The sequence below is a fragment of the Phascolarctos cinereus genome, unplaced genomic scaffold (genome assembly GCF_003287225.1).
Source record: "Phascolarctos cinereus isolate Bilbo 61053 unplaced genomic scaffold, phaCin_HiC Scaffold_4;HRSCAF=312, whole genome shotgun sequence".
In the NCBI taxonomy this organism is placed as follows: Eukaryota; Metazoa; Chordata; class Mammalia; order Diprotodontia; family Phascolarctidae; genus Phascolarctos; species Phascolarctos cinereus.
The window spans coordinates 709,403,438-709,431,419 of NW_027555847.1; the positions used below are offsets into that span (position 1 = coordinate 709,403,438).

Consider the following 27,982-nt stretch of genomic DNA (forward strand, 5'->3'; position numbering starts at 1 on the left):
ATAGGAAATATACTGATACACTCCTTCCCTGGTAACAGATTTATTGAATTGATTTTGGTGACAGAGCTGGGGAGGGGGTAGACAAGGAATCCACCTGGTCACAGGACAGATGGCAAGAAGATGGCCTCGGTGGAACGTCAAGCATGGCTAGAACCAGCTAGGCTGTGTGAGGCATTCACAGAACCTCCCGAGTTGGAAGGGATCCCAGAGACCACCTAGTCTAACCCAGACTTGGCCAAGAAATCCCTCTACAACAGATGTAACAAGTGGCCATCCCACCTCCATTTGAAGACCTCCAGAGAGGAGACATCTGTTCATTCTACCGTGAGAGATTATTCACTGTTAAAACACTTTCCATTGGCATTCAATCTTAATCTATCTCTTGGCAGCTTCCCCCACAAGGGTGCTGGTTCTGACCTCTGCAGCCAAGCTGAACAAGGTTAATCCCCTTCCCCTGTGATAGCCCTTGAAATAATGTAAGACAGTCCTCATTTTCTCCATCTTTTCACTACTCCCAAGCATCCGCTTTTCTCTAAACTAAACATCCCTACTCCCTTCAACCAGTGCCTCACATGGCATGACTGGAGGTCCTTAAGACATGGCCCCTGCCTTCATGGGCCTTCTTTCTCAGGAATGACCAAAGCATCAGAACCAGTCAGAAAACCAAATAAGACAAAACATGTAAATGGCTGCTGTTGAGTTGTTTCAGTCACATCTGACTCTTCATGACCCCATTTGGAGTTTACTTGGCAGAGATCCTGGAGTGGTTGGCCATTTCCTTCTCCAGCTCATTTTACAGAAGAAGAAAATGAAGCTAACAGGATCAAGTGACTTGCCCAGGGTCACACAGCTAGTAAGTGTCTGAGGCCAGATTTGAACTCCTGAAGATGAGTCTTTCAGACTCCAGGCCTGCTGCTCTATGCACTATGGCACCACCTAACTGCCCCTAGATATGTATATATGTACACACACACACACACACACACACACACACACACATACACACACACACACACACACACACATACACACACACACACTGCCTATAGGCCCATACCCTTGCTACCCACCCCATCCCCTGAAATGCCTTTTAGGTATTGTCTTTCCCCTTTAGAATGTAAGCTTCTTGAGGTAAGAACTGTCTATCATTTTTGTGGTAGTTCATCCTTCGTTCTTTTTTTTCATTTTATAGTATTTTATTTTTTTCCAATTACATGTAAAGAAAGTTTTCAATATTCACTTTCATAAGATTTTGAGTTCCAAACTTTCTTCTTCCTCTCTCCCCAAGATGGCAAGCAATTTGGGGCAGCTAGGTGGCCCAGTGGGTAGAGCACCAACCCTGGATTCAGGAAGATCTGAGTTCAAATCTGGCCTCAGACACATAACACTTACCAGCTGTGTGACCCTGGGCAAGACGCTTAACCCCATTGCCTAGCCAGAAAAAACCCCAAACAAAGCCAAGACAGCAAGCAATTTGATATTGGTTATACACGTACCATCATATTAAACATATTTCCACATTAATCATGTGAAAGAAGAATCAGAACAAAAAGGAAAAACCAAGAGAAAGAAAAAAATAGCAAGCTTCCATCTGCATTCAGACTCTATAGTTCTTTCTCTGGATGTGGACAGCATTTCCCATCACGAGACTTTTGGAGATGACTTAGATCCTTGCATTACTGAGAAGGGCTAATTCTGTCAAAGTTAGTCATCACACAACATGACTGTTACTGTGTACAGTGTTCTTCTGGTTCTGCTTACTTCACCCAGCATCAGTCTATACAAGTCTTTCCAAGTTTTTCTGAAGTCCACCTGTTCATTGTTTCTTATGGAACAATAGTATTCCATTACATTTGTATACCACAACTTGTTCAGCCATTCCCCAGTTGATGGCCTTCAATTTCCAATACTTTTTTTCTTTTTTCTTTTTTTTTTAGGCAATTGGGGTCAAGTGACTTTTCCAGGGTCACACAGCTGGTAAGGTTAATTTCCAGTTCTTTGCCACCACAAAAAGAGCTGCTATAAATATTTTTGTATATGTGGGTTTTTACGATCTCTTTGGGATACAGCCCTAGAAGTGCTGTTGCTGGGTCAAAGGGCATGCACGGTTTTATAGCCTTTTGGGCATAGGAACACTTTTTTTTTTTGCTGATATTTGTATTTCCCAGTGCCTAGCACGTAGTAGGCACTAGATACATAGGCTAGCTATTTATGATCATTATTTTCCCTGTTTCTCTCGGAGACATTTTCTGCTTGGTCTCAGACTGTAGAACCAAGACCATTAGTAAAAGTCACAGGGTAGCAGCAGAGAAACTTCCAAGTATACAGAACACAGGGGAGAGAACTTTGGATTGTTGTTGCCGGTTTTGGGGTTCCCCCCCCAATTTCTTGATTGGAGACAATGTGGCCTAGTGGATAGGATTCTAGATTGATTTTACAGATGAGGAAACCAAGGCCCATAAAGGTTAAATGATGTGCCCATCTCACAGGAAAAGGCAAGATTTGAATGCAGGTCCTGTTACTCCAAATCCAGTTGTCTTCCCACTGTGACAACGGACCTTCCTAGTACAACCTGGAATTAAGAGGTAGACCTTACCTAAGACAGGAATACATCATCTACCGTCTATCCCTTTCCCCACATGGTTTCATTTGAGCTCTTCATTATAACCCGGTGAGGAAGGGTCTCCTGGTATAATAATTAATCCCACTTTACAGATAAGTAAATTGAGGTTCAGAATTTAAAATGATTTGTTCATGGTCACACAGCTAGTGAGATTACAGAGTATCCAAGCTGGAAGGAACTCAGTGGCCACCCAATCCAACCTGAAAAAAGATGCCTCCTCTGTGATGTATGTGACAAAGAGCCGTCCAGCCGTTTGCTTGAAGGCTCCCAAGAAGGGGGGCCGCCACGTCGGGCAGTGCCCAAGCGATGCATCCATGCCCCCATCTCTGCAGGCTCTGCTCCTGACTCTTCAGGCTTTTCCACCATGCCCGGGGCCTTGTACCCTTGCTACTCGCCCTACCCCAACTGTCTCCCCCCTTTAGGGTGTAAGAGCTTTAGATGCCAAACAAAAGTGCTTTCATTTGATCCTGGGGTCCATAGGGAGCCGCTGGAGTGACAGGGTCAAGGAAAGTCACGTGGGGGAGTTGAGGAAAGGACTGATTTGCAGAAGGGAGACTGGTGTCAGGGAGACCAAGCAGGAGGCAATTGAGGTAATACAGGGCCTGGACCAGAGCCGAGGCTGTGGCTGCAGAGAAGGGGACAGATAAGAGGCTCTGGTCATAAAAAGAGCATGAGTTGGTAACTCTGGGGATGCAAGGAAGGGAGAGGAAAGAGCAAGTTTAGAGGGGCAACCAGGTTGCCCAGTGGCTAGAGCATTGGGCCTGGCATTAGGAAGACCTGAGTTCAAATCCAACTTCAGATACTTCCTAGCTATGTGACCCTGGGCAAGTCACTTAACTTCTGTCTGCCTCAGTTTCCTCATCTGAAGACCTGAGTTCAAATCCAGCCTCAGATACTTCCTGGCTGTGTGACCCTAGGCAAGTCACTTCACCCTGTTTACCTCAGTGTCCTCATCTGTAAAATGAGCTGGAGAAGGAAACAGCAAACCGCTGCAGTATTTTTGCCAAGAAAACCCTGGATGGGGTCATGACTGAAATGTGGGAACAGCCAACACCGGGCGATGATTGATCACAACCCTGGTGGCCTCTTAAAAGGCTTGGGGCGGTCATTGTGAGGGAGTGGAGGTTCTGAGCAGCTCTGCAGTGTGAGCCTGGCCCCCTGAAGCAGAGGAGGCAGCCGCTCTCTGGGGCCCCAACCCACAAGTACCAGGAGGAGCTGGAAGGAAAGGGGGAGGATCTCAGGGGCTCGGCCGATTCCAGCCCAAACCTCTGGGGCTGCTTTCCACCGATGCGGCCCGTCTTCTATGGACACAGCAGGATAAATGCAAGCTCCAGGAGGGCAGGGATCGTCATGTGCCCTTTTATACCCAGTGCCGGCTACATGAACCATGCTTAATAAATGCTTTTGGCTGACTGACTTTCCTTTGGTGCTGAGGGCGCAGGGGACTCTGCCCACAGGTGTGTCCCGAGTTCCCAAGGGAGGGCCTACTTATACTTCAGACTGTCTCGGGGCAGCCGGCCCTGAAGTCAGGAGGACCTGAGTTCAAATCCGACCTCAGACCAAACACTTGACACTTACTAGCTGTGTGACCCTGGGCAAGTCACTTAACCCCAATTGCCTAAAAAAAAAAAACCCAAAAAAAAAATCAGACTGTCTCCTGCTTCTCCTAGTCCGGGTTGTGCCCACAAGGGATGGGGACAAGGATGGGGGAGAGGAAGGGCAGGGAACTCCTGGGAAGCAGATCTCTAAAGTTGAGCCCCATTCTGCTGTTTACTAATGTAAGCAATGATAATTTCCTTCCTAAGCCTCGATGTCCTCCTCTGTAAAATGTGGGGGCTGGACAAGGTGACTTCTAATCGTCCTTCCTGCAACCAATCTATGGATCTCAACATCTTTCTCACCCCTCCCCCTTCAATCTACTCACTCCTTGTCCACCTGGGCTTGATCTGGACAATTGCAACAGCCTTCTACGTGGTCCAGGGGGATGGTGAGTGAGGGTGCAAACTCACCTAGCTCACTACCTATACCTAACCGCCAGGGGCGTATCTCGCCCAATTGCCCACCAGGAAAAATTGGTTCCTACCAGGCCTCTGACCACCTGCCCTGCCCCCACACACCATGCCCTTCCCTGTCTCCCCCAACCCTTTTCTCCTGCTGTTCTAGAGGCAATATTTAAATGAACAAGATGGTTCCTACTAGAAACTGCCCTATATCCCGTATTCTGAAGCCCTGCAACTCTCCAGACCTAAATTACTTTAAGGGACCACCACCATTACTTATATGTGCTGTTTCTCCCCTTAAAAATTTTATAAGCCTTTTGAAGGCAGAGATGATCTCACTTTTGTATTTGTACCTCCAGCACTTAGCACACAATAGACATGTAACACATGCTTTTTTCTAATTTAATTTTTAAAAATTTTTTCAATTACATGTAAAAACAATTTTAACAACTTTTTTTTTCAAACTTTGACTTCCAAATTCTCTCCCTCCCCACCATTGGGAAGGCAAGCAATTTGACATAGGTTATACAAATACATGCTTTTAAAAATTCATTCATTCATGCATTTCCTCAATCTTTCCTCTTCCAGACCGTCAGAATGATGGTCCTAAAGCACAAATCTGACTTGTTCATGGTTACACTCTCCTAGAAGTTTCAGTGGCTGCCATGGATGGCCCTTAGGTTAAAATACAAATTTCTTCACAATCTGACCCTCACCTTTCTTTCCAAGCTGCCTGATCACTACAGCCACTAACTCTGATATCCCGGTCAAACCAGTCTGTTTGCTCTTCCCCATACTTGAGATTTCTACCTTTGCACAGGGTGGCCCCCATGCTTGGAATACTCTCCCTCTTTTTTTCTGCCTTTTGAAATTCCTAACTCCCTTTAATGCTCAGACAATCCAGGTATTAGTGTCTTCCTTAAGACTCATCTTCCTGAGTTTAAATCCAGCCTCAGACACTTACTAATTGTGTGATTTTGAGCAATCATTTAACCCTATTTGCCTCAGTTTCCTCTCTGCAAAATGAGCTAGAAAAGGAAATGGCACACTACTCCAGTATTCTTTGCCAAAAATGGGGTCAAAAAGAGTCAGACACAACTAAAACAACTGAACAACAAAATCTCGTGCATTTTTTGGAGGGGAGGGGCACGGGGGAAGCTGTATTTACTTATCTGTCTACAAGTTGTATCCCGCCTCCCCCGGTTAAATGTTAGCTCAGTAGAAGTCAAAGACTGTCTCATATCCCTAATACCTAGCACAGTGCCTGACATACAGTAAGTGCTTAATAAAAACTGTAAGAACTCTGTTCAGCAAATAAGCAACCATAAATCCAGAAGACCCATGATGAGTCATGTTACCTGGACACAGAGGTAGATGATTGACTCTGTGCTTAAAATGAGATTTATTTTTCTAGATGTGAACAATGTAGGAATTTGTTTTGCTCAGTTATAGTTTTCTCTATAGTTAGAAAACTATTGTTTCAACAGAGGTGGAGAGAAAACATTTTTTGTTCATTAAAAAAATTAAATTAAAAAATAAATGCATGTGGATTGATCGATCCTATCAACAGTGAGATGTTATCACCCAGGTCTGCCCTTGCTGCAGTTCCAAAGCTACCTTGAGTCAGAACAAAGGTCAGATCAATGGGACGATAAGAACCTGGACAACTCCACACTCTGCTTTTGTGGACCAGTAGGCATACCCCACCCCGCCCCCATTTCTGGAATGCATCTCCTCCTTATCAAACACTCCAACACTCACTTCTGAAGGAAGCCTTTCCTGTCTCCCCAGAACTAGTCTTCCTCTCTTCCATTTTCTTGGTAGGTATCTCATATATACCTATACAAATATATAGTGCTTCTCCAGATGAGACAGAATTCTTGAGGTCAAGAATTAGTTCATTTATGTCTTTGTGACGAACTTAATAGATGCTAAATAAATGTGGATTGATTCATTCAAGAACTCTCACTCCTTGTTAATGGAGGAAGGAGCGGTTTACCTGTCGGGACCTCCCTCCCCCACCCCAGTCACTTATAAACGGTACCTAATTCTGTAAGTCTTGTTATTCCCTTAAGAAACACAGCAGGGGGGCACGGAGAGGGATGAGGGCCAGGGACTCCGGGAATCCTCCAGGTTGGCATTAAACGAATGATTCCAAAAGCTCTTGTGCTTTGTCAGTTTCCTCCTCTGTGAAATTGAAGGGATTGGACAGAATGCTCTCCAGATGGTCCTGTTGGGTGGGAGAAAAAAAGCAGCTAATTGGATAGAGCGGACTCTGAGGTTTGCCTTCAGCCTGAATTGGGAAACTTCCAGATTGGGACACACACGGTTCATCTAGAAATCTCCGATGTCTGATTCCCACTCCCTTTTGCAGTTGAGGAAACAAAGGCTCAGGGCCGGGACTCATCCAAGGTGACCCAGGTAACCAGCCTTTAAAAATCTGTATTTGAAGCCAAGACTTTTCTGACTTCTCGGGTACTTCCTCTTTCCAAACGGTCCCAACGCCTTCTGCTGTACAAAGACCGCACAATTGTGGCCGCCAGAAGGTGGCGCCCGAAACCCACCCACAATAAAAGAATATCACATCACAGTCAGCAGCTTTTCCACCACACAAAATCACTTCACTCACTCTTTTTCCTATTTTGTTGCTCCAAAAACGGAACTCAAATTTTGCTTTATGTTACAAAAAACGATCCCCAAGAAACATAGATCACGCTTTCATCTTTTTTTAATAACGAAAAGAACTCAGTCTCCGTAGAGACTGTCAAAAATTGCCAATGCCGACTATATTTCAAGTCGTCATGGCGGGGTATTGGGAAAAGTTTTCAATTAGCAATAATCGCGCCTCGGATAAACCTCATTGGCTACGATACTGCCACTGCGCAAAGCTGACAAGACACGGCCTGGGCTCCAGTCCCCCACGGCTGGAGACTATCTTTACAGCGAGGGTAAGAAGCGGACTGATATTAAGTGACTCCCACCGGCTCTTTCTTTTTGGTCCAGCCGAACTTTAGCCCTACAGGTTCAGGGACTTTCTGGTCACTTGCACATGGACGTTTGAAAATAGAATTTCAGGGAAAACCGGGAAAACAGGCGCCGAGGATTCTGGGGATTCCTATGCAAATGAGGGTGACGCTATAGATCTGCCCGCGCCGCTTGAGTTTAGAAGGCTTACTTAACTCGTGCGGAGAGTTGAGCGTTGAGTTGGCTGCTGGGCAGGAAGTAAGTGCGCGGTAGTTACGGCAGATGGAGGATGTTTTGGAGTTGTTTGTCCGTTCCCGAAGAGTACCATGCTATCAGGCAGGTGAGGGCGCGACATGCAAGTGTGAAGGAGGGCTGTGCAAAGTCTCCCTCCTTACTCCTCCGGAGCCCTCTGGGTCCAGTGGAGAGATAGAGACGAGGACGTTTAGGAGTGACTGAAGAAGGGCATGGGAGAATAAACTGCAATTATCTAGTAGGATTCAGGGGGCAGAGAGGATATGAGAAAGTCTACCCATTGCAGAGAGCGGAGAGTGGAGGTGGGGAATGATAAGCAAACATCCTGGGTAAGAGCTCTCCTTACTTGTCAGTCTGACTTCCTTCCGCCCTTCCCTGAGCTGAAAGAAATTTACTTTCATCTTGCCCCAGCAATCGAAGCCTTTCCTCCATTCCACAAATAGTCCCAGTCCCCCAAAACCCATGAAAAAGAAGCGAAGCAACTTTATTCCTTCCCACTTACCCCAAAATGAGGCGGGGTTTTTCAAGATGCTCAGAATTTGTTCAAGTGTTGCAAAGAACGCATTCACAGAATCACAGAAGTTGTGACTTTGAAAGAAAGTGAAGTTTATTCCCCCCACCCCCACGTCTTTTTTGTCTGGTGAAACCTCAAGGACCTCAGCATCGTGATTGAAAGAAATGCTGGTTTCCCATCAAAGTTCGGGGTCCCTTCAAAAAATCTGTGATGTTTTAAATAACTATCCATAATGGTCAGCATACCCTGGTAAAAGCCACTTTTTGTGGCTTCCCCTCCCCCTTCGAAATTAAAGGTACATCCACTCTAATTACACACCCCCCCCCAAGACGCATTGCCTTGAATTAAAATTACCTTTTCACGCTCCAAGCTGGTAATGTTATACTTTTAAACACTCCAAATGACTGTTTTTCTGAACACAAAAATTCAGTCTCCGTAGAGACTGTCAAAAATTGCCAATGCCGACTATATTTCAAGTCGTCATGACGGGGTATTGGGAAAAGTTTTCAATTAGCAATAATCGCGCCTCGGTTAAACCTCATTGGCTACGATACTGCCACTGCGCAAAGCTAACAAAACCTTTCTCGAACCCGTGCCCACTAAAACATCGATAACTGTACAATGTAGGCTGATTTTATTCTTTGGAAAATACACTCCCAAATAAATTATTTCATCTCAAAATTCATCCAACTCCCATCGTTTTCACCGAAAGCTGGAAACTACTGTTGACATTTACACTCTTTTAAGTTTTTATTAAAACCTTGTGATAGTGAAGCAAAGCCTTATGGGGGAGGTAGCATGCTAATCAAATTTCTAGAGAGAAGGCACTCGGGGAAATGGGCCCATTGGAAGCTCAGAGGAGGGGCTCAAGGGAGAGGTGGCTATTGGCTGCCAGAGAAGAAAAGGCAAAGGGAGGGCACTTTTGGCTGGACCCTGCAGTTGCATCTAGTTGAGTTTTCTCCCCATTTTGCCGGTCCTGATTCTAGAGTTGGAGGGAGCCTTAGAGAGGTCACTGAACTCAACCCCTCCTTTTACGCATGAGGAAACTGAGGCCCAGGCAGGTTTAGGTGACACAGCGAGAAAGTATGGGAGCTGGGATTTGAACCCAGGTCTCGACTCCCACTCTTTCCACTATACCGCTGTTCCACAATCTTAGGGACAATCAGGTGGTGGTCTAGAAGTTTTAGTACAAATTTGGGCTTTAAGAACTTAAAACTGCCTTAAAACTTTTGGATCACTCGGTACAATGCAGCTGCATAGTAAAATTTTAGTAATTTTTGGCATTAGAAGCAGTAGTATAATGTGTAATCAGAACACTGGCCCTGGAGTCAGGAGAGCTGAGTTCAGATCCTGCCTCAGATCCTTAATGGTCATGTGACCGTTTCATAACTGCTTTGAGCCTCAGTTTCCTTATCTGGAAAATAGGGATAATATGTAACACTTGTATTTCTACCCCTTAGGGCTATTTTAAGGCTCGAATGAGGTGACATTTGTATAGAGGGCTCTGAAAACCTGAAAGGATTTACCTTAATTTCAGCAATCTGTAAGTAGGAATAATGATATTTATTTTATATGGTTACTATGAGGAAAGCAGTTTACAAACCTGAAAGAAGCACTATAACAGTGTCAAATAGAGACAGTAATTACTTTGCTCCATACTTCCCAACTTGAGGATCAGAACCTCAGTTTCCTCATTTGTAAAATGGGAATGGTAACAACACCTGGTTATGAGGATCAAAAGAGTAACCCTGGGAGGTAGGTGCTATATTATTATCCTCCTTTTACAGATGAGGAAACTGAGGCAGTCAGGGTTACCTGATCTGCCCAGAGTCACACAGCTAGTAAGTATGAGTTCACATTTGAACTCGGGACTTCCTGACTCTAGACCCAACACTGTATCCACTGTTTTGACATCTGATATGATTTGATTGCTAGACTGACCCTAAAGAACAGCAGTTCCCCATAATATAATATTAATATAATATAATACAATGTAATGTAATATAGTATAGTATATTATGATATGACATAACATGGTATAGTATACGATATGATATAGTATAATATAATTCAATATAATTAGATTGAACAGAATTCAATACAATGTGATACAATATAATACAATTCAATATAATTAGATCCAACATAATTTAATACTATTAGGATACAGTACAACACAGCACAACACAGTACAATATAATATGGTGTAATATAATACAACATAAGTTGCACTACCAAGGGTTATGAAGAAATTCCTTTGTGATCCCTAAAATGTGACCTAAATAAAGGTCACACGATGTATCGTGATGTGAGACCTCAATGTGGACGGCCCTCAAGCAGGGAACACCAGAGACTTCCAAAGCGTGCATAGACCTTGTAAACCTAAACGCAAACACTAGAAACATTACGGTAGCAGAGAGGCGGGGTATGGAGCGCGGTGGCCCCATGGCTTCTGGGAACTGTAGTTTTCCCGCCCCAGTCCGCCTCTTGGATGCGTGGTGGACTACAAGTCCCAGGAGGAGGTGGTGAGCAGCCAGCCTGGGACTGTCCTGTCCATGGAGCGGATGATCCCGGGGCAGTAAGAGGTGAGTGTAATTGTTGCATTGGGAGTGAAAGTGCCACAGTTGCCTTCTGAAAGATGCTGATTTCCCCTAAGCAAGTGAGGCTCCAGGCGTTTAGCCTGGGGGGTGGGGGGCAGAGGGCGACCTGCATCTCCTCCAGATCTGGGGATGTCACAAAGTTGGGTGATCTGCTCCTGAAGTTGGAGCCGCTGGGACCTTGAGCTCAGGTCTGGCAATCAGAGCACGTGAGGCTGAGCTCTGCCCACCTACCGGCTCCAGTCTGCCTAATCTCTACCTTGTTGGACCATAGTGGTTTGCAGTCATCTCCCGCCCTTAGATTGGGCGCTCCTGGAGGGCAGGGACAGCCTTTTATCGTCTTTTATCCCTAGCCCTTGGCACGGTGCCTGGCACACAGTAGGTGCTTAATAACTGCTAGTCGAAGTTATCTCATAGGATTCATAGGATCATGCTTTTAGAGCCAGAAGGGTCATCTAGTCCAGCTCATGAAATGGAGGCTTGAAAGGAAGTGAGTGGTCCAAGGTCAGATAAGCAGTAAGTGGACAGAGCCAGGATTCAAAGGTAGACTCACTGACTACAAATTCTACACTTTTTTTCTTTTTGAAATATTTTTATTTTTTCTCAATTACATGTAAAAACAATTTTTAACATTTTTGTCCGAGTTCCAAACTCTTTTCCTCCGTACTTCCTCTCCCTCCTCAATTGAGAAGGCAGGTAATTTTATATAGGTTATACACATGCAATTGTACAAAACATATTTCTGTGTTATGTTGTGAAAAAAGAAACACACTACTAGCTGTGTGACCCCGCAAGTCACTTAACTGCACTGCATAACCAAAAAAACAAACAAAAAACCCCCACTAAAACAAGAAAAAATTTTAAAAGTTTTTAAAAGTATGCTTTGCTCTGCATTCAGACTCCAGTTCTTTCCGTGGATGTGGGTAGCATTTCTCTTCATGAGGCTTTGGGATTGTCTTGGATCATCCTGTGGCTGAGAATAGCCGAGTCATTCATCGCTGATCATCACACAATGTTGCTGTCACTATGTACAGTTTTCTTTTGGTTCTGCTCACTTCACTTGCATCAGTTTTAAGGAGTCTTTCCAATTTTTCTGAGAGCATCCTGCTCATCATTTCTTTTTTCTTTTTCATTTTTGCTTTTTGGTGAGGCAATCAGGGTTAAGTGACTTGTCCAGGGTCACACAGCTAGGAAGCGTTAAGTGTCTGAGGCCATATTTGAACTCAGGTCCTTCTGACTCCAAGGTGGGAGCTCTATGCACTGCACCACTTCGCTGCCCTTTTGTCATTTCTTATAGCACAATAGTACTCCATCAAAATCATAGACCACAGCTTGCTCAGCCATTCCCCAACTCATGTGCGTCCCCTCAATTTCCAGTCTTTGCCGCCACAAAAAAAGAGCTGCTATAAATATTTTGTACACACAGGTCCTTTTCTTTGCATTCTTTTCAAGAAAAAAAATGTTACCTCCAAAATATACGGAGTAATAGATGGAATGTAATCTTGAAGGCAGGGATGATTTCACAATTGACTTTGTATCCCAAGCACTTAGCACAGAGTTGCCCACATCCTAGACACTAGGGTAAATGCCTGTTGACTGATTTGATTATTGATAGGTTCAAAGGTTTAAATGAAAAGCTCTTAACCTGGGTTCCATGAAATTGGAAAAAGAAACCTGGGTTTCTTTTTAAAATATTTTGGTAACTGTATTTTAGCATAATTGGTTTCCTTTGGAATTCTGTGTATCTGTTTTATGCATTTAGAACATTATGCTTGTAGAGCTTATATCAGATTGCATGGCATCTTGGGGAGGGGGGAGGGAAGGGAAGGAGAAAAAAATTTGGAATTCAAAATCTTATAAAAGTGAATGTTGAAAATTATCTTTACATGTAATTGGAAAAAATAAAATACTGTTAAGTAGGGGAAAAAAACCATTATGCTCAAGGTATCCATAGATGTCACCAGTATTCCAAAGGGGTCCAGGACACACAAAACTTTTAAGAATGCCTGGCTAAATAGATACAGGGTGTCTCAAAAGTCTTAGAGCAGTATTATGCTATTAAAGCTTAAGACTGCACGAAGACTTTTGGGACACCTTCTATATCTTTACCTATATCTACACACATGTATTATATGTTATAATGTATATATCATAATTATCTATTATAATATTATATTATAAATATTATATTGGCATGTATGTATGTATTAGGTCAAGTAGTCAGCCAACAAGCATTTATTAAGTGCCTCCTGTGTGCCAGGGACACAATGAAAGGCAAAAGGCAGTCCCTGCTCTTAAGGAGCTAGAGGTCTAATTGGAGAGACATCATGCAAACTGCTATGCATAAGAAGCTGTATACAGGATAAAGAGTAGATACTCAAGGGAGGGAAAGCTCTCCTTAATTTCAGCTCCAGTGACTATTTGTCCTGCATTTTAAAAGGAACAGTGTTCTTGACAAGATGGGCCAAACCGTTAAAAAAAAAAAAGTCCCTTTTAAAAAAAGATTCAGGAGAGGAATTGCCTATCCTTGCTCTGGCCACATTCGGGCCTAGAAGACCATAGAAAGCTCCGTATGTCCGCCCATTAGAAGTGCCCAGGCTCAGCTCTGCTGACCTTGGACGAGGGGGAACGGGAGCTGGGAAAGAAAGTAGGTGCTGTTTCCTTTTTGTCTTTGTGTTTTTGCCTTTCTTCTTGCTTTCAGCGCTTAGCACAGGGCCTGACGCATGATAAATGCTTACTGACTGATTTCTTCAGAACATTTTCAGTTTGTAAAGCTGGGGGGGGGGGCGGGACCTGTTGCTTCAAGGCCACATTGGGTACGGCCTTTTGGTTCCAATTTTTTCTCTCTGTTCTTTCCAGTGACATTTCTGTAGTCTGTGTGTATATTGTTTCATTTTTCTTCCACGCAAATCATCTAGCATGTTTTAGCTTCTCTTTATATTTCTCTCCACTCTTCCCCTCCTTCTCCCCTCCGTTGTAAACTCCTTGAGGGCAGGGGCTGTCTTTTGCCTCTTTGTATCCACAGGGCTTACCACGGTGCCTGGCACTTAATAAATGTTTATTGATTGATTTCTTTGTTAAATTTATTAACATTTATTTTAAAAATTTTTTGAATTTCATTCTCTCCCTCCTGCCCCCTCTTACCCATTTTATTGATTGATTTCAATGTCTCATCACCTTTAGGCCCTCTCCCACCCATTTCATTGATTGATTGAGTGATTGATTTCAGTATCTCATCAAACAGCCCTGGGCACATTGATTTTACCCTCCAGAACCTACTTGGGAGGCTTTAGTTGAATCACTTGTATTTCAACAACTGTGTCCCCTGTTCTCTTTCCCTAGAATGAGAATGAGCCCCTTGTGTATCTTCAGCCCTCGCATCCTTCACCCCCGGGGCTCCCACACAGCAGCGGGCCCCTTTGTACCACCTTGTCCTCCCCTGGACCAGGAGAAAGTCAAGGAGTTACAGAGGTTCATCTCCCTTTCCAAGAGACTCCTGGTGATGACTGGAGCTGGGATCTCCACCGAGTCGGGCATCCCAGATTACAGATCAGAAAAGGTGGGGCTCTATGCCCGGACAGACCGCCGCCCTATCCAACACGTGGATTTTGTCCAAAGTGCTAAAACCCGCCAGCGGTACTGGGCAAGAAATTTTGTTGGGTGGCCTCAGTTCTCCTCTCACCAGCCTAATGCTGCACATTTGGCTTTGAGCAGCTGGGAGAGGCTCGGGAAACTCTACTGGTTGGTGACCCAAAATGTGGATGCTCTGCATACCAAGGCAGGGAGTCAGCGTCTGACCGAACTCCACGGATGCATGCACAGGTAAGCATGGAAGGGGCGTAGGCCTGGGGGTGGTACTGTGGTGGTATGGAGAATCACTAACGGGAGCCTACTTGAGGCCACTTCTTATTTGTGAGCCCTCTTGGACCATGAAATCTAGTTAACTAGTCAAGCAAAAAGCACTTAAAATTTTGGTTCCTTGTTTGGGGCTCAAATCATTCAATCAGTATCCCACCTTCCCCTGTGCCCCTCCACACATACACCCCAGAAAAAGAAAGAAAGAAAAGCAAAATTCTTTTAAGACACGGTCAGCCAGGCAAAACAGATTCCCACTTTGGCCCCCAAACCAACCCTTGATACTGGTTGTATAATGGGCAAGTCAGATTTAGTTTTCTCATCTGTGAAATGGGGTAGTCATACCAGGGGTACTGTGCAAGCCTATTAAAAATCTCCATTTTAATCTCTCTGACACTAACTGTGGGACCCTGGTCAAGTTCCTTAACCTCTCTCAGCCTGTTTGTTTGTTTTTTTTTTTAATTAATTTATTTCGATTTATTGACAATCACTTCCATATGCTTTTGACTTTTAAATTTTTATCTCCCTCCCTCCCCAGCACCCTCCCCAAGACAGCTCACAATCTAATATGGGCTCTACACATACATTCCTATTAAACATATTTTCACATTAGTGATGTAAGTAAGAATTAGAACCAATAGGAACAACCACCAGAAAGAGGAAACAAAACTCAACAGAAGAAAAAAAATAGCAAAGAGTCTGCTTCGATCAGCGTTCAAACTCCATAGTTCTTTCTTTGGATGTGGATAGCATTTTCCAACATGAGGCCTTTGGAGATGTCTTAGATCCTTATGTTGCTGAGAAGGGTTAAATTTATCAATACTAGTCATCGCACAACGTGGCTGTGTTATTGTGTACAACGTTCTCCTGGTTCTGCTCACTTCACTCAGCATTAGACCATACAAGTCTTTCTAGGTTTTTCTGAAGTCAGCCTGTTCATCATTTCTTATAGCACAGTCGTATTCCATTACATTCATATACCACAACTTGCTCAGCCATTCCACAATTGATGCGCATCCTCTCAATTTCCAATTCATTGCCACCACAAAAAGAGCTGCTATAAATATTTTTGTACATGTGGGTTCTCAGCCTGTGTTTGTAAAATGGGGATAATACTAGCACCTACTTCCCTGGGTTGGTGTGAGGATCAAAGGAAGTATGCCATGTAAAGTACCTTGCAAACCTTGAAACATTATACAGAGAGTCCCAGAAGTGCAGTTTAAAGTGATTTAGGAGTGCACTAAGACTTTGGGGGAACAGCCTGTATTAATGCTAGTAATGATGATGATGATGGTGGTGGTGGTGGTGATAATGATGGTGAAAATGAAATATTTTTCTCTAAAAAGCCCATTCCTGACTCCTAGAAAAAGCCTCTTGGGAAGGTGGGTAGGATGGGTCAGGACAAAGGCCTTTTCATTAGATGAAGGAATCATGAGTGTTCACTAGGTACTTAAAGAGCACCCATTAGTATAAATGAGAACATTTCCCTTCCTCACATATTTGAGGGGTGGGTGGGGCGGGGCAGAGAAAGAAGGATCCAACCTGGGGGAGCTCTTTTTTCTGTCTCCTGCAGGGACTAGACTAGGGTTCACCTTGGAAAGTTCTCTGGTGCTCAATCTACCTCCTATTCAGTTTGGATTAAGGGTTCTAGATTAAGACCTGAGGGAAGAATTCCATTGATCCTGAAGGAAGATAGAAATATGGTTCTTCAGTTATGGCTTTATGCTAAGTAACCCACCCTGTATTTTAAGATATCTTTTTCTTGTTCAAGATTCCTATAAATATTTGGGGGGGGGGGCGGCAGTCATCTCTGAAGTCACGGGGAACTATGCTTTAGCTCACCCTCTTTCTTTCTGTGTCTTAATTTCTCTGTCTCTTAACCTCTCTGTCCATGTCTCTCAATCTCTCTCCCTCTCTCTTAATCTCTCTGTCTCTCAATCTCTCTTTCTTTGTCTCTAGGTCTCTCTCTTTCTATATCTGTCTGTCTCTCTGTCTCTCTCCCTCTCCTTCCTTCCTTTCCCTCTCTCTCCCTACCACCCCCAAAGCTAGAATTAGATTGATGTATTAAACAGAGCTGTTTCTGGCAGACTGGTGCCTAATTGTGGAGTGTGATATTAGTATTAATAGGTTTTTTTCACCATCACCTACTCACAGTTCAGTCATGAGAATCAATTGAGATGATCTGTGTAAAGCTACAGGAGGCAGTCTGGGCTAGCCAGGGAATTGGAGAGTCACTGGTTGAAAAGGTTTGAGAACCAGGTAGTTGAGAATCAGGGAAGCCAGGGAAAGGAAAAGTTCTAAGAAAGAACCCGATTTACCACAGGCACACTTCCGTCTAGTTAGTGAACTTCTCAAAGGCGTGTCTCCAAGTTTGCTTCTTCTGTCTCATATATAGGGTTCTCTGCTTGCATTGTGGAGAACAGACTCCCCGAGAGGTGCTGCAGGAGCGATTTGAAACGCTGAACCCCACCTGGAGAGCTGAGGCCCATGGCGTGGCCCCCGATGGCGATGTCTTCCTGACAGAAGACCAGGTCCGAAGCTTCCACGTCCCATCCTGCGCCAAGTGTGGAGGCCCCCTGAAGCCAGATGTTGTTTTCTTTGGGGACACAGTGAACCACGATAAGGTGGACTTCGTGCACGTGCGTGTGAAGGAAGCCGACGCCCTTCTGGTGGTAGGATCTTCCTTGCAGGTACCTTGTGTCTCCTCCTGGTTCAGTCAGAGGGGGATCTGTCTGTCCTGTGGGTGGGAGATCTGTCTGTCCCCTGGATGGGAATGCTCAGTTGGGTTTGACTGAAAGGTAATTGACCTGGTTTGTCTTTTCTCATAAATCTGGCTAGATGACATCATCATCAGCTATCCCCTCTGCGTCTTCTTCTTTCCTGCAGGTGTACTCGGGCTACAAGTTTATTCTTGCGGCCCATGAGAAGAAACTACCCATTGCAGTACTCAACATTGGGCCCACAAGGTCAGACCAGCTGGCCTGCCTGAAGCTGGATTTCCGATGTGCAGAGATCCTGCCTTTAATAGCCCCATGGTGACCAGGGCTCACTGCTCCCAACCCCCAAGGAGGACCTTTACTGGACCTGAGCTGTGAAAGGTAAAACCTTTTATAGGTACTAAGTCCAAGCATCAGCTAAGCCTGGATTGAGGACTTTAGCCCCATATGTTAAATGGAGTAATCATGATAGAATGAGGTAGTGTGGCACGGTCAACTGAGGCTGGACTTATGTCCATGTGGTCAAGACCCTGGCACCTAAGTGGTGTAGTGGAAAGAGCACCAGACCTGGAGTCAGGAATATCTGGGTTCAAGTGCAGCTTCAGACACTTCATAGCTGTGTGACTTTGGGCAAGTCATTGAACCCTATTTGCCTCAGTTTCCTCATCTGTAAAATAAGCTGGAGAAGGAAATGGCAAACTGCTCCAGTGTTGTGCACAACTAGTTCACTCGGCTACAGAGCCTACCTAGGACCTAGGATTTCCCAATCACCTGAAGAATCAAGACCAGCTTGATCTTTCACTCTGAGCACGCATTGATGAGGCGGGAGAAAAGATGGCAGCAGCTCCGTTTATTTTTAGCAAAGCACTTACTTATATAGTAAAATAACAGGAACTCTTTCTCAAGTTACAATGACGTATAGCCCATGCTGTGCTCAAGGACAGTGCATGCACAGTCTGTGCCCTTACCTACCACCAAGCACAAATACACTGTTAATGACTAATGAGTAACTAGGGAAGTTAGAGATGCATAGAATGGAGCACCAAACCAGGTGACCTTTGCTCATAGATCAGTCACCCGAGAGGGGCCTCCACCCATCAGTGAGACCTCATGAACAGCCTGTGGCCCTCTACATCCTTACAGATCCCCAACAACTCCCTCTTTTTGTTTTTGCTGGAGACGGAGCATATGAAGCTCAGTCCCAAGGTCCTTTATCCAATTAGCAATGCACCTAAGCAAACATGGTCCAAAACACAGCATGGCCAGCAATAGCAAACATAATGGCAATAAAGAAGATGATAAAGACATAAGCCAATGTCCAAGGCTATCAAAAGGGTTACGGAGTTCATCTAGCCAATCAAGTATATGTTGGGCAGTCTTATCTGGCATCAAATCTTCATCAGCCACCCTCGCAGTATCATCAGCAGTTTTATATAAATCACCAATATCCAATGCAACAGTAGAATTCCCAAATAGCCCATTCAGATGTGTATGTCTTCTCTGCCACTCCCATTGGGAGTCATTGTATTTAACATTGGTAAGGCAAATGAATTCATACCTGTAATCACATCTCAAATATGTTCTATATTCTAAAATATCCAATTCATCACCTATTTCAATAATGGTTTCCTTCATTCCCTCAAGTATATGGTAAAATTCACTGTCTATCCTTTTTTGTGCTTGAAAACCCTTGGATACATTGCGAGCTGATTGATTCATAAAATCAGCTTGAACCATTTCATTTCTTGCATTAGATATAGATTGAGATAAAGATACAGAAGCAGTTATAATAGCTATAAGTGATACAATTCCTAATACTACACATGAAATACATCTCTTCTTCCTAACAATTGCTAATTGATTTCTTTGGTCTATTATTCCAAAAATATGATCAGAACGTGACTCATACCAATCTTTGCTTTTCACAGGCACCAAAGCAAACTTCTGTTGTGTGATGATGAAAATAATTTATTCTCTAATCTTGGGTCCTATACATTCAGGTACACTGCAATTATTGCAAGTAACATTATATTCTCCCGAATTCATCATTCTTTCGAGATGTAAACTGAAATTCCTTCCTCAATCCTGCAGATGCATTCCCTTGTAAAATAACCTCAGGTATTGTCTCTCCCCATGTAGCCAGTCTTAGCCATGGTGATTTTGTCACAAAAGTCCATGTTGTTGTATTTCCTGTCTCTGCTGCTGTGTTCTGTACCACTGCCGACGATAATGACAAGAGTCACAGCTTGGTTACAAGTTTGTGTAGTGCCTTCCTCTTATTCTTCTGACTCCTTCGATTCCTGGCCAGTCTGTGTTTTCTTTTCTGCTTGCCTTGTCCCTTCTGAACGGATAATGTGGACATCCTTTGTTCTGACCCAAAGTTCTCCATCACCTGTGAAAATAAGAACAAACCCTTGCCCCCAGGTTAGCACTTGCCCTGGGCCCTGCCAGACACCATCAGCGTCTCTCCACATGACTTTCATATTGTGTTTAGGAAAACGGAATCTGTTTGATTTAGTGGTGTCACTAGTACTGTTGTCATTTCCTGCCAGATATTTCATTGCAGGAGAGAGGTTACAACTGTCGAATTTTAAGTAATTTATAGTATAGAGTGCAGTGTTTAATTGGTGCCACGGGGATCCCTTAGCTTTCCCTTTTTGTTTTTGGAGCGCCATCTTTAATGTACGATTGGCATGTTCAACTATGGCCTGACCACGAGGATTATAAGGAAGGCCAGTAGTATGACTAATAGAGAACTCAGTACAAAACTTTTTAAAACCCTGCGAAATATATGCAGGACCATTATCAGTCTTTAAGCATTGAGGTGGGTCAGCAAAGAAAAACAATGAAGCAAATGATTAATAACATAGCGGACAGCCTCACCCGCTTGAGCAGTAGCAAAAATAAAGTCTGAATAACTATCAATAGAAACATGAACATACTTTTGTCTTCCAAAGGGAGAATAATGAGTAACATCCATTTGCCATAAGCGTTAGGTGTAAGTCCCTTGGGGTTGTGTACATCAACATGAAAAGGGGGCTGAAAAGGCACACAAGTAGCACAGCGCTTAACAATTTCACGTGCTTGTGATTTTGTTATGCCATATAAAGTTCTTAAAGACCTAGCAGATAAATGTAATTGATTATGACTATTCCTTGCTATTTCCACATTCATTGTTAAAGATTTATCAACAAAATCATTACCTTCAAAAATTGGTCCTGGAGCAAGAGTATGGGACCGAACATGCAAAACATAAAATTTTTCTGTCCTATTCTGTATATAATGTTGTATATCATGAAGCAACTGACAGATATTATTACCAGTATTTTTTATTATTGCAGTCTCTAGGTGTTTTAGGATTCCTTTTACATATTTACTATCTGTGATGATATTCATTGGCTCCTTATATTTGTGAAAGGCACAATAGACAGCATATAATTCATTCTGTTGTGTGGAGGTAAAAGGTGTATTAATCACCTGTAATTCCTTTCTTTTAGGGCACCAGATAGAAGCCTTATTCATCTTTGTGGCATCAGTAAAGACATTAATTCCGTATATGGGTTCACCTGATGTATGTGTGGGTTGTATCCAAGGCCAATTCTCAAAGATTACATGATATTTAAGGGGTTTTCCATACACAAGCTTCAAATTGATATTCACTTGCCAGTTGGGCATTGTTTGTATTGCCATTTCAATTATTTGTTGAGAAAATGGAAGGTATATGACTTCCCGATGCATGCCACATAATGTTAAACATCTGTTATCAATTTTATGTATTAAGTCCCCTGTCAGGACCATGTAATTACTTAAAGTGTTTTTTGACTGAGATGGTAAATATAGCCATTCTAAAAGCCTTTGTTTCTGATGTATTACTGCTGTTGGAGAATTTGGGGTGTTAAATATAGAAGCTTCCACTTTCATGCCTATCAATCCTGTTTGTGTGTGCTCCAACTACTTGTTCCTGAATATACAACAATGTTTGCTTTGCCTCAGGGGTCAGTATCCGGGTGAATCTAATTGAGGATCACCTTTAAGGCAATCATACAAGGGTATCAATTTATAATTTGGAATGCCAACCTGTGACCGAAGCCACTGTATATCTCCTATAATTTTCTAAAAATCATTAATTTTTGTAGGTCTGTTGTTGGTGGATGTAAAACTATTTTCTCTTGAAGTATTTGATGGCCTAAATATTGAAATGGTGGATGTTTCTGAATCTTTTCTGGGGCTATTTGAAGCCCATGACTTTGCAACAATTCTTGTGTTTTTTGTAGAATTTCTTCTAACACTTCAGGATTAGGATGAGTACATAAAATGTCATCCACGTAATGTATCATTTTTAGCCTTTTGTAATGGAATAGTAAAAAAGCAATCTTTTAAATCACTAACTATCAAAGGCTGGGAAGTCATAAAGCATCGTTAATTTTCCTGACTACTTTGCAATAATAAAAACAGATGAATTTTAAGGAACCCAAACAAGTTCATTAGATTTCATTTTGTATTTTGTCAGTTTTATGGATAGAAAAAGCATAAACAGTGGGCGGGAGAAAATAACAGCTCTCAGTAAATGTAAAATGTTAAGGGGAAATGAATTGAGTTTTAGCTATCTGTTATCCCAGTAGTTTAAATTCATCTTAAAATAATTGATTAGTGGTGATTTATTAGACAAGCTAAAAGTAATTAATATCCATAAAAATTGTATGAAACTTATTAAAAATTATCAAGGAATCTTGATTAATTTGTAACATTTTGGTGGTATGCTTGTAGACTGTAGAACAATATACCTAAAGTAAGCAAAGGGTGACTAATACCTTTTGTACCTTGTCAGGGGTTATAAATCTATGAGACTGAAAGGCTTGTTAAAACTTGGGCATTAATAAGGAGAGTTTGGTAGTAGTAGGACAACTGCAAAGTTTATCATCCATATAATAAATTATTTTTGTCTGAGAATATTTCTGACTAACAAGTTTAATAGTGTTATGAACAAAATTTCAGCACATGGTAAGAAACATTCCTCCTTAAAGGATCACAATAGGAAAAATGGGAAATACTGATTTAATGAGACAACTATACCCAAATTCAAACTCAAAACAAAATTAATTATAGTTCTAAGAGTCTTTTACCTCAAGCAGTAAGTTTCACTGATTATGGCTTAAAGCCAGATACAGTTAATTATTTTCATAGAAATGCAATAAGCAATAAAGATTTACTAGGTCTCACATATATAAGAAATTTTACTTAACATCCTTTCTTTCCCACATTTAAACTTGTCTTGGTGAGAAAGCCAATTATTAGAAATTATTTATATAAAGTTGCAATTTCTCAGTAAGCTAAATGAATTGTTTAGGAACTCAATAACATAAACAAATTCTTTTCTCAGAGCAGATGACCTTGGCACACAGCTGGTAGGAGCTTTTGGCAAGCTTACAAAGTTAAGGGAATTGCCTTGTGCCCCTCCTTTTCTCTCAGAAGTAATTAAAAATTCTAGGTCTTAACTTTAAAACAGTAACTTCAAATAACTTAGTTAACAATTTGGTAATTTTCCTGAGTGATAGTTAAATTGTTTTAGCTCTAAGCTGTTCTTTAATCATAGGTAAAGACAGAAATACCTGATTTTCTAAATGACAGTTATAAAAAATCATAGAACAAGATTAACCGGACTTGATAAAATAATTTAGCTGAATTTACACAGTTATCTCACTACCTTTCAGTTTCTTTTAGTTCACATTTTAATAACATCTAAATTATTAAAAATTGCTTGACATAACACATAAAAGTGTACCAATTTGTAATGAGACTAGATTTTTTAAAACTTGAAACATGCATATTGCTAATGTGAATGAACTAAATTATCTTTAGATTGTGTTCCAATACTTAAAAACTTTTCTTTTTGATCTGAAGAGGAAACTCGTCCTCCTTATCTTCTCCCTCTTTCTCCCCCACCCCAACCTGGCCAGGGTTGGAATTCGAGAGAAAGGAAGAGAATATTTTTCAACATAATCTTTCAATCTTACACCCAAAGCTTTGGCCAGAGCCTTAGAATGCAAAAAAGAAAGAGAATTTTTTCTCCAAAAGTTTCCAAATCTTTTACTCTCAAATCATCTATTCCTGCTATTCATGCAAACAGATTATATTATTCTTTCTATCCATACTTTTCTTTATTCCTGTATGCTTAAACTTTCTTGCCTTTTGTCAAATTATATAACCTAAATAATGAAGTACTTTTTCTCCCATTCTCTCCCCATCCACACGCTCCCAGGAATGCAGCTGGTATTAGGGAGGGGGAAGGGGAGAAAGTCACTATCAGCATTTCAGAATCCAGTTGCAGCCCTTGGCTGCCTGGCAGTGAAAGATCAAATAAATTATAAACATTAATCATAGACCATCATTCACACAGACACAGACAAACATAGAACAAAATGACAGGGAGAATCCAAAAGTGAGAAACTTGTCAGAAATTCCCTACACAAATGAAATAATACTATTTTTATTTTATTTTATCTTTCTTTCCATGGTATTCTAAAACCAGGCAAAATCTTTCTTAAGGTTTTGGTTTTTATAAAAGGCAAAACCATCTGTAGTCGTAATGCTGCTTGAGTCTATCTAACAGCTCAGGGTATGGAGAGTATGGAGGGGGTTTTGAAGCTTCAGCTAAGTCAGGATATAACCTATAAATCTTAGGTCTGTTCTCTCGCTCAGGAGAGTCTGCTCTACTATTGTTAGGTGAGCACAAAGAAGTCTGAGTACAGGCAGGGAATTTTCTCATCTCACCCTGTATATCAGCTTGCGAGCCCATTTTTATAAGATTACATATAGTGAAAGTGCCCAGGGGAACTGATTTCGGGCCTTTTTGGTATTATAAAATTCTGTCAGTTGTTCCCCCACTATCTTCCATGGTTCTAAATCCAAACTCCCTTCCCTTGGAAGCCATGGAGATGTTATATCAATGATGTCTAGAAACTCTCTTATTTTCTTGGGAGTTACCGAGCACCCCTGTTCCTTGATCACTTGATATATTACTCTAACATTTTGTTCCTCATCTGAGAGTTTACCTAGATTTTGCCTCATGGTAAGAAATTCTCTTACCACTCCGTAGTCTTGCAACAGGATGGGATTCGGAGACCTCTCACAAGGAGGCTGCCTGGCTCCAACAGACCTCGGTGTCTTGAGGTGGGTGTCGCGTCTTCTTGGTCCAGATGTGTCCTGACTGTTTCATGCAGCTGTCTTACTCTCCATATCTTCTTCACGGCAGCAGTGCAGCCCCACGTTGGGCGCCAGTTTGTTGTGCACAACTAGTTCACTTGGCTACAGAGCCTACCCAGGACCTAGGATTTCCCAATCACCTGAAGAATCAAGACCAGCTTGATCTTTCACTCTGATCACGCATTGATAAGGTGGGAGAAAAGATGGCAGCAGCTCCGTTTATTTTTAGCAAAGCACTTACTTATATAGTAAAATGACAGGAACTCTTTCTCAAGTTACGATGACGTATAACCCATGCTGTGCTCAAGGACAGTGCATGCACAGTCTGTGCACTTACCTACCACCAATCACAAATACACTGTTAATGACTAATGAGTAACTAGGGAAGTTAGAGATGCATAGAATGGAGCACCGAACCAGGCAGCCTTTGCTCACAGATCAATCACCCGAGAGGGGCCTCCACCCATCAGTGAGACCTCGTGAACAGCCTGTGGCCCTCTACATCCTTACAGATCCCCAACACTCCAGTATCTTTGCCAAGAAAACCCCAAAGGGGACACAACAAGAGGCAAGACGCAAAACCTTTTAGGGTGTCTGGTCACTTCGGATCTCGGGTCAGTGAAAAGTGGTTTCTGATCTCAGTTCTGCTCTTTATTTATGGTCCATGTCAGGATTCTCCTCTCTGAGTTTTCTCATAATTTAGGAGACTGCATCTATTGATATCTGATGTCTCTGTGATCCTATGATCCCAAGACATTTTTGTTTTTCCCACTATATTTTTATTTCATTAACTATTTCTCAATTACAGGTAAAAATATTTAAACTTTTAAAAAAAATTTTAATTTCATATTCTCTCCCTTCCCTCCCCCTTCCTTGAGAAGGTAAGCACTTTGATATAGCTTATGCATGTGAAGTCATAAAAAACATATTTCCATATTAGTCATGTTGCAAAAGAAAACACAGACCAAAAAAACCTCAACTGAATCTAAGAAAAATAAAGTAAAAAAAAAAACATGCTTCAGTCTTGTTCAGAATCCATAAGTTCTTTTCCTGGAAACAGAGCATTTTTCATCTTGAATCCTTTGGAATGGTCTTGGCTCACTGTATTGGTCAGAGTAGCTAAATCATTCACAGTTGATCATCACAATGTTGCTGTTACTGTGTACTCTGTTTTCCTGGTTCTGCTCACTTCACTTTGCATCAGTTCATGTAAGTGTTCCAAGGTTTTTCTGAAGTCAGCCTGTTCATCATTTCTTATAGCACAATAGTATTCCATTACATTCATATACCACAACTTGCTCAGCCATTCCCCAATGGATGGGCATCCTCTCAATTTCCAATTCTTTGCCACCACAAAAAGAGCTGCTATGAATATTTTTGTACATGTGGGTCCTTTTCCCTTTTTGTCCAATTTCACTGGGATACAGACTCAGTAATGACATTGCTGGTTCAAAAGGCAGGCACATTTTTGCAGCCCTTTGGGCGTAGTTCCAAATTACTCTCCAGAATGGCTGGATGAGTTCCCAACTCCACCAACAGTGCATTAGTGTCTCAATTTTTCCATGTCCTCTCCAATATTTGTCCTTTTCCTTTTCTATCATATTAGCCAATCTGATAAGTACGAGGTAGTACTCCAGAGTTGTTTTAATTTGCATTTCTCTAGTCAATTTGTTCATGACTCTAGATAGCTTTGATTTCTTCTACTGAAAACGGCCTGCCATTTATCAATTGGGGAATGACTTGTATTCTTATAGATTTGACTCAGTTCTATGTCTTTCTGAGAAATGAGACTTTTATGAGAGAAACTTGCTTTAAATGTTTCCCCCCAGTATCTTGCTTTTCCTTTAATCTTGGCAGCATTGGTTTCGTTGTGCAAAACCTTTTTAATTTAACACAATCAAAATTATCCATTTTGCAATGCTGTCCACCTCTTGTTTGGTCATAAATTCTTCCCTTAGCCATAGATTTGACACTATTCCACGCTCCCCTAATTTGCTTATGGTATCACTCTTTATGTCTAAATCATGTACCCATTTTGACCTTAATCTTCATAATTAAATAATTCATCAAATAATTTGATCCTGGTATATAGTGTGAGATGTTGGTCTATACCTAGTTTCTGTCCAACTGCTTTCCAGTTTCCCAGCAGTTTTTGTCAAAAAGTGATTTCTTGTCTCAAAAGCTTGGGTCTTTGAGTTTATCAAACTCTAGAGTGTTATGATTATTCACTACTGTGTCTTGTGTACCTAATCTGTTCCACTGATCCACAACTCCTTTTCTTAGCCAGCGCCAAATTGTTTTTATGATTACCAATTTGTGATAGAGTGTGGCATCTGGTAATGCTAGGCCCCGTGACATTTATCTACTAAGTCCAAGAAAGTCTGCAATCTATAATAGTGGAGGGAGTTTCCCATCCTGGGAATTTCCCAAAATGACAGAATCCTTTGAATACTCCTATGTTGACAGGGAAACAATTCTCGATTCTCCTAAACTTTGTAGCCCCATTTCACTATTTAAATCTAATAGGGTTTTATTTTTTTCATATATACTGGATCTTTCAGGCTACAGTAGATAAAAGACCACTTATTCCAAATAGTGGCACATCTGTATTTGAGTGACTAGTTAAACTAGTCTGAGGTTAGAAATAACAAGGTAATATTCAGTGGCTTCTAGGGACCATTCTAGATTTAAATATGTGACCCTATGGTCCTCTCCACAGGTCCCAGCTCACCACTGTTCCTTCCCTTTTCAGAACCACGGTGCTCCTGTCTCCCATTCCCACCTCAAAATGGCGGATGCTGCTTCTCAGCCAGTAGAGGGCAACGCATGACCACGTTCATCCATCTCAGCATCCTGGTTCAGACCCTGGGGGTCTGTGTTGTGCTACTGTGTTCTCTAACAGGGACTTGGAAACTCTACATTGTTTGGAGATAGGGCCCCAAAGGAACATCTTTGTGCCCCAGCAGCAGCTGCATTTAAGGCAGACAATCCTGGTTACAAACCGCACCTCCTTCTCAGAACTGACCTTTTCATTCTGGGTATGGAGGCCAGTATGGCCCCAGTATGGAGGCCAGCGTGTGGTCTCCATAGGGAATTGGTAGCTGTCTGATGAAACACTAATTTAGTTTTATAACCTCAAACAGCTAAAGTGGATCTTTTAATTGTACCATTTCAATCAATCAATAAACATTTTTTTAATATCTTTTTTTCTTTTTCTTTTTCTTTTGGCTAGGCAGTGGGGTTAAGTGACTTGCCCA

At 42.1% G+C, this 27,982-nt stretch overlaps 1 protein-coding gene, 1 long non-coding RNA gene and 2 other non-coding genes across 9 annotated transcripts; 1 reads left to right on the plus strand and 3 right to left on the minus strand.

Annotated features, from left to right (window-relative positions):
- Positions 1–7,372: 7,372 nt before the first annotated feature.
- Positions 7,373–7,513, minus strand: LOC144457374 (U4 spliceosomal RNA). Its single transcript, XR_013486676.1, has one exon. It is a non-coding gene; the product is annotated as a U4 spliceosomal RNA (small nuclear RNA).
- Positions 7,514–8,783: 1,270 nt separating this feature from the next.
- Positions 8,784–8,924, minus strand: LOC144457375 (U4 spliceosomal RNA). The gene has a single exon (XR_013486677.1). It is a non-coding gene; the product is annotated as a U4 spliceosomal RNA (small nuclear RNA).
- A 1,906-nt stretch (positions 8,925–10,830) lies between these two features.
- SIRT4 (sirtuin 4) lies at positions 10,831–27,925 on the plus strand. Of its 6 annotated transcripts, none has more exons than XM_078154370.1 (6): positions 10,831–10,938; positions 14,293–14,772; positions 17,201–17,495; positions 17,692–17,903; positions 24,619–25,339; positions 27,478–27,925. In XM_078154370.1, the coding sequence occupies exons 2-4, from the start codon at positions 14,294–14,296 to the stop codon at positions 17,842–17,844; spliced, it is 927 nt and encodes a 308-aa protein (XP_078010496.1). In that variant the 5' UTR covers positions 10,831–10,938; position 14,293; the 3' UTR covers positions 17,845–17,903; positions 24,619–25,339; positions 27,478–27,925. The 6 variants fall into 6 exon arrangements, with proteins under 6 accessions (XP_078010496.1, XP_020863700.1, XP_078010499.1 ...); XM_021008041.2 differs by having other exon boundaries at positions 24,619–24,692; XM_078154373.1 differs by having other exon boundaries at positions 17,201–17,477; positions 24,619–24,692.
- On the minus strand, positions 18,358–24,697 carry LOC144457135 (uncharacterized). The gene is made up of 2 exons (XR_013486493.1): positions 24,609–24,697; positions 18,358–19,914 (listed from the first exon to the last, which is right to left on the minus strand). It is a non-coding gene; the product is annotated as an uncharacterized LOC144457135 (long non-coding RNA).
- Positions 27,926–27,982: the final 57 nt, after the last annotated feature.